Source organism: Elephantulus edwardii, unplaced genomic scaffold (genome assembly GCF_000299155.1).
Source record: "Elephantulus edwardii isolate Elephantulus edwardi_28Jun2011 unplaced genomic scaffold, EleEdw1.0 scaffold00138, whole genome shotgun sequence".
In the NCBI taxonomy this organism is placed as follows: domain Eukaryota; kingdom Metazoa; phylum Chordata; class Mammalia; order Macroscelidea; family Macroscelididae; genus Elephantulus; species Elephantulus edwardii.
This window is the reverse complement of record NW_006399888.1, coordinates 603774-609328: the sequence shown is the minus strand read 5'-3', so window position 1 is coordinate 609328 and position 5555 is coordinate 603774. Positions and strand designations below refer to the sequence as shown.

Below are 5555 nucleotides of genomic sequence, written 5' to 3'. Positions count from 1 at the left end.
TGGACTGGCCAGTCGGTGCACTTTTCAACCACCGAGGGTTGAAATTCCTGGCAAGGTGGCCAAAGCATTCCTGAAGGGCCAGGGGTTTTGTCAGGCCTGATGAAAGGCGAACACAGAATTAGGAATGGACATCTGGGTAGAAGACTTCCTGTAGACCACTCTAAAAGTCCTGGGACCACCCAGACCCCTTCACCTGGTAGGAAAGGAGGGCTCCTGCCTGGTTTCTGGTGGGTTGATGTTATATGCCCTCCTGCTGGAACCAACTCATAGCTGACCCTCCAGTGGGTTTTCAGTTGCTGGGGAGGAGCATGCCTGTTTTCCTGCCAAGCAGCTGGATTTGAACAGCGTGCCTTTGGGTTGGCAGTGCAATTCCTTACCACTCGGCCACCAGTAGGTGGTAAAGGCCTGAAGGGCGCCCACTTCTGTTCTGCCACAGGATTTGCGCATCACTAGGCTCAGCTCACTGCCTCTGGCCGGCTCCACCGCGCAGACCTCTGGGGCAGGTGTTCCCAGGTGCGGGACTGGAGACAAAGGAACCAGGAAGTGGGGCCTCCTAGCGCAGCACAGGTAACCCGAGGCCCTGCTCCTGCTGCTCCTGGGGCCGGCCTTGGGGAGGGGGGCACACGCCCACAACAGAGCTCAGAGGACTTAATGGTGAACTGAGCAGGGTCAAGGTCCGCAGAGAGCTGGGGGGCAGGAGGTGGGTAATCCAGGAAGTCTTCGGAGTGGCGAAGAATTTACCACCTCTCTCGGTGGCTTGGTAGGTGCGGCATTCTCTGGGTGCTTTGGCCCCTCCCTCTCTCCCGCCCACCTGTGGGAAACACTGGCCCCGAGGGAGGCACAGCCAGCACCAGCCATAAGCGGTGCGCTTTCTCTCTCGTCTCAGCCACTGGGGGGTTTCTGGTGAAGAACCTGACCTTGGGGAAGGGGCCGTCTTGTGCCCAGGACGTATGTGGAGGGGTTGGGAAGACCTCCAGAATGACTTCCCACACCTGCGGTGCTGTCTGCTGAGGAGGTGTGCCTGCGACAGCACCCACTGAGATAAGACGACCTGAAGGCTCCAGCTCACTACCCTACACCCCCCTCCTTCCCTCCTGGGCTCGCTGCCTCGAGCTGCCTCGAGGTGCCTGGCACACAGCAGCGCCCCAAGGTAGGCCCTTCATGTTTGTCATTTTAGAGGAGAAAACTGCGGTCCAGGATGGCGATGTTGGCAAGTCCAGAATCGTGCAGCTGGTTCGGGTCCAGCCTGGACTGCGGGAATGAGGTGCATGGCTCTGGCACACTCCGCCTTGGAGCATCTCTGGCTTGAGGACCTGTCAGCTCCCAACCCCTTGAAAAGGCAAGGAGAGATAGCTGGGGTGGGTGGTGAACCTTCACATCTGCCCTTGATGTAGGTTTAAGGGGCTGGGGAAAGACCACCCACGATTTTTGGATAGAGATGGGTTTCTCTGCTACCTGAACTCCAGAGATTTCCTGTTGGATTCAGGGACTGCAGCCTTTCACTCTAGTCCATGAGGTTGGCATATATGTGAGGTTGGCATATACAGGCCCAGACACAGGATAAAGAACCCCTGAATTCTGGGAGTTGCAGCAAAAAGCTGAGGGGTCACTGAGTCTGGAAATGTCGTGGAAGAGATGGGACTGAAGCAAGAGATGAAGAACAGGATATATTCCAGGCCTGGGAGGAGCTGAGCGAAGCTGGGAGGGTGTGTACATGATAATTCCTGGGGGCATGAGCTTTATCAGAGAGTAATGCAGCTCCCAATACCAAACTATCATACTTAACCCCAGCCTCATACCCTTACCTTGGATGTCCAGCCTCCTTATACCCATTATAAGGAGGGGGGGATCAGTGAGGGACAAGGCGCAGGTGATATTGAGGCTGATTTAGTTGGGGTCATGGCAGTGGGTTTGGGTTTAACCTGTCTCTGCCTCCCCAGCTGTGCCGTCAGTGACCACCTGGCATAGTCATGGCGAAGCTGGAAACGCTGCCTGTGCGAGCTGACCCAGGGCGGGACCCCCTCCTGGCCTTTGCCCCCCGGCCCTCTGATCTTGGACCCTCAGAGCCCCGCCTCGCCATGGGCAGTGTGGGCAGCGGGGTGACACACACTCAGGAGTTTGCCATGAAGAGTGTGGGCACCCGCACCGGGGGCGGGGGCAGCCAAGGGAGTTTCCCTGGCCCCCGCGGCAGTGGTAGTGGAGCCAGCAGAGAGAGGCCTGGCCGCTACCCCTCAGAGGACAAAGCTCTAGCCAACTCCCTCTACCTCAATGGCGAGCTGAGGGGCAGTGATCACACAGACGTCTGTGGCAATGTGGTAGGCAGCAGCGGTGGCAGCAGCAGCAGTGGCAGTGACAAGGCACCACCACAGTACCGAGAGCCCAGCCACCCACCCAAACTCCTGGCCACGTCTGGCAAACTAGACCAGGTCAGTGCCCAGGCCCTATGCCCCTCACAGCCTTTCTCGGCGGAGAGGGGAGGCTGCAGCTCAAGGGGTTGGACAGAGTGGGCTTGTCTGGTGGCTAGGTTGTGGGGGATAAGGATGGAGGCTGGATGGGGATCCAGGCGTGGGAGGGGAAAGGGTGTTGCCTGGGAGCCAAGATTGCCTGGTGGGTCCAGAAATCAACCCTGGACGGGCAGACCATGAGGTAGAGACCCAACTGAGAAAGAGTCCCAACACAGAGATCTGATGGGGGTGGAAGGTGGATTTGGGACAAGACAGGGTCCCTGCCAGGTTAAGGCCCCCATCCTGATGCCCAAGCTCTCTCCTTTACTTTTATGCAGTGCTCAGAACCGCTTGTCCGGCCATCAGCCTTCAAGCCTGTTGTACCCAAGAACTTCCACTCCATGCAGAACTTGTGTCCCCCACAGACCAACGGGACCCCCGAGGGACGCCAGGGCCCTGGGGGTGGTCTCAAGGGTGGACTGGACAAGTCTCGGACCATGACCCCAGCCAGCGGGGGCGGGGGCAGCCTCTCGGACTCAGGCCGGAACTCCCTCACAAGCCTGCCCACCTATAGCTCCAGCTACAGCCAGCACCTGGCGCCCCTCAGTGCCTCCACCAGCCACATCAATCGCATCGGCACAGCCAGCTACAGCAGCGGGGGCGGCGGGAGCACCAGTAGCGGCTCGGGCTACCAGGACCTGGCAGCGTCTGACAGTGGCCGGGCCTCCAGCAAGAGCGGGTCGTCGTCCTCCATGGGGCGGTCGGGCCACCTGGGCTCCACGGAGGGCGGAGGCGGAGGCCTGCCGTTCGCGGCCTGCTCGCCTCCGTCGCCCAGCTCGCTGATCCAGGAGCTGGAGGAGCGGCTGTGGGAGAAGGAGCAGGAGGTGGCGGCGCTGCGGCGCAGCCTGGAGCAGAGCGAGGCGGCGGTGGCGCAGGTGCTGGAGGAGCGGCAGAAAGCCTGGGAGCGCGAGCTGGCCGAGCTGCGCCAGGGCTGCAGCGGGAAGCTGCAGCAGGTGGCCCGCCGCGCCCAGCGCGCCCAGCAGGGCCTCCAGCTGCAGGTGCTGCGGCTGCAGCAGGACAAGAAGCAGCTGCAGGAGGAGGCAGCCCGGCTGATGCGCCAGCGGGAAGAACTCGAAGACAAGGTGGCCGCCTGCCAGAAGGAGCAGGCTGACTTCCTGCCCCGGATGGAGGAAACCAAGTGGGAGGTGAGGACTGGGGGCTCAGGCCTACCTACTTCCTGTCTCTCCTTGCTTCTTGCTCTCTGGTGAAAATTCAGCCTTAGCCTACCACTGTCACAAGAGTGGGGATGGGGAAATGAGATTGGGGTGGGCTGTGTGAGATAACCATAATCAGTTAACCACATCTCCGTGAATCAGGGACCTGTGAGGCCAAGTTGCACCCACACCTCTCAGATGGTTCGGATCCACCAGTGGCTTTGCCACAGAAAGACCTGTCAATCTCTCTTGCAATTTATAGCCTCCCAAAATAGGGCAGGATTCAAGTTGGCTGTCCACAGGTCTTTATGAATCACACTTAACTTCATGGCTTCTAACAATAACAACCCCCCCCAAGGGTGATTTATGAATCTTTTGCAACTTGACAATTAGTTGGAATCAGGAGTCAACCCCATGTGTAATTTGTGCCCCAGGCCCAAGGGCTGAATCTGAGGTGGTGGAAGGGGATTGTGTTGGGGTGAGCAGAGCTCCGCCTTTACCCTGGCCTCTCCTCTCACCTGACCCTAACCAGGTGTGCCAGAAGGCAGGCGAGATCTCCCTCCTGAAGCAGCAGCTGAAGGACTCGCAGGCCGACGTGTCCCAGAAGTTGAGTGAGATTGTGGGGCTGCGCTCCCAGCTGCGAGAGGGCCGGGCCTCGCTGCGGGAGAAGGAGGAGGAACTGCTCAGCCTGCGGGACTCTTTCAGCAGCAAGCAGACCAGCCTGGAGCTGAGCGAGGGCGAGCTGCCCGCCGCCTGCCTCAAGCCAGCGCTGACCCCCGTGGACCCGGCTGAGCCGCAGGATGCGCTGGCCACTTGCGAAAGCGATGAGGCCAAGATGCGGCGCCAGGCGGGCATGGCGGCCGCGGCCACCACTGCCTCCTTGGGTTCCTTGGACGGGGAGGTGGATGCTGGCGGGGATAGTGGGACGCGGGCCCTGCGGAGGGAGGTGGGCAGGCTGCAGGCTGAGCTGGCAGCGGAGCGGCGCGCCCGGGAGCGCCAGGGGGCCAGCTTCGCAGAGGAGCGCCGCGTGTGGCTGGAGGAGAAAGAGAAGGTCATTGAGTACCAGAAGCAGCTGCAGCTAAGCTATGTGGAGATGTACCAGCGCAACCAGCAGCTGGAGCGGAGGCTGCGCGAGCGTGGGGCGGCCGGGGGTGCAAGTACGCCCACTCCCCAGCATGGGGAGGAAAAGAAAGCTTGGACCCCCTCCCGCCTTGAGCGAATCGAATCCACAGAAATCTGACCCCTAGCTTGGGCATGTGGCCTTCTGACAGATGCCCTGTCAAAAAGGCCTGAGTCCCCAGCACCCCCTCCCCTCCATCTCTTCCCTGGTACCCCCATATCCCCAGACCAAAGAGGTTTTCAAAGAAGCTGTGACCACACCAACACCTTCCTCTCCTTGGGTGACCTCTCAAGTTGACCACTGCCCTCCTGGGCAGCCTGCTTGGACCCTCCTCTCCAGGAGAGGATAGGGGGAGGGCAAAGGAAGAAAGGGAGGAGGAGTTAGGCAGCACAGAGAGCCCATGCTCGCTCTCTTCCCCTCCCCCTGGTGTTTGAAATAGGGCCTGCAATGCTGTGAGGGGTCCCTGCCCCACTGTGGGACTGAGTGGCCGCTGTTGGCCATGCTGTGCTCACTTCATTGGCTGTGTAGTCTGAAGGGCCTGCATAGAATCTGCAGGAGTGGACAGGACCCTGGGCTCCTGACCTCTCCTTCAGACAGAATTCTTGTTCCCGGGGTTGGCTGGCAGAGCCCCTCGGAGCAGATGGCCTGACTGTGGTTGAGAGGGCTACTTGCCAGCCCTTCTCCCCAAGGTGTCTGGGGCTCAGGCCACAGGCCTGGTCCTGTGAGCGTCCGTGCATGCGTGCTGGGGCAGCAGGCAGGATGGAGACTCAGTGCCCA

At 60.5% G+C, this 5555-nt stretch overlaps 1 protein-coding gene across 1 annotated transcript; it reads left to right on the top strand.

Moving 5' to 3' along the window:
- The first annotated feature begins 1970 nt into the window (after window positions 1-1970).
- Window positions 1971-4898, top strand: LOC102871252 (leucine zipper putative tumor suppressor 3-like). The gene is made up of 4 exons (XM_006894199.1): window positions 1971-2426; window positions 2783-3379; window positions 3518-3649; window positions 4191-4898. Exons 1-4 carry the CDS (start codon window positions 1971-1973, stop codon window positions 4896-4898), a joined length of 1893 nt encoding a protein of 630 aa, XP_006894261.1.
- The last annotated feature ends 657 nt before the right edge of the window (window positions 4899-5555 follow it).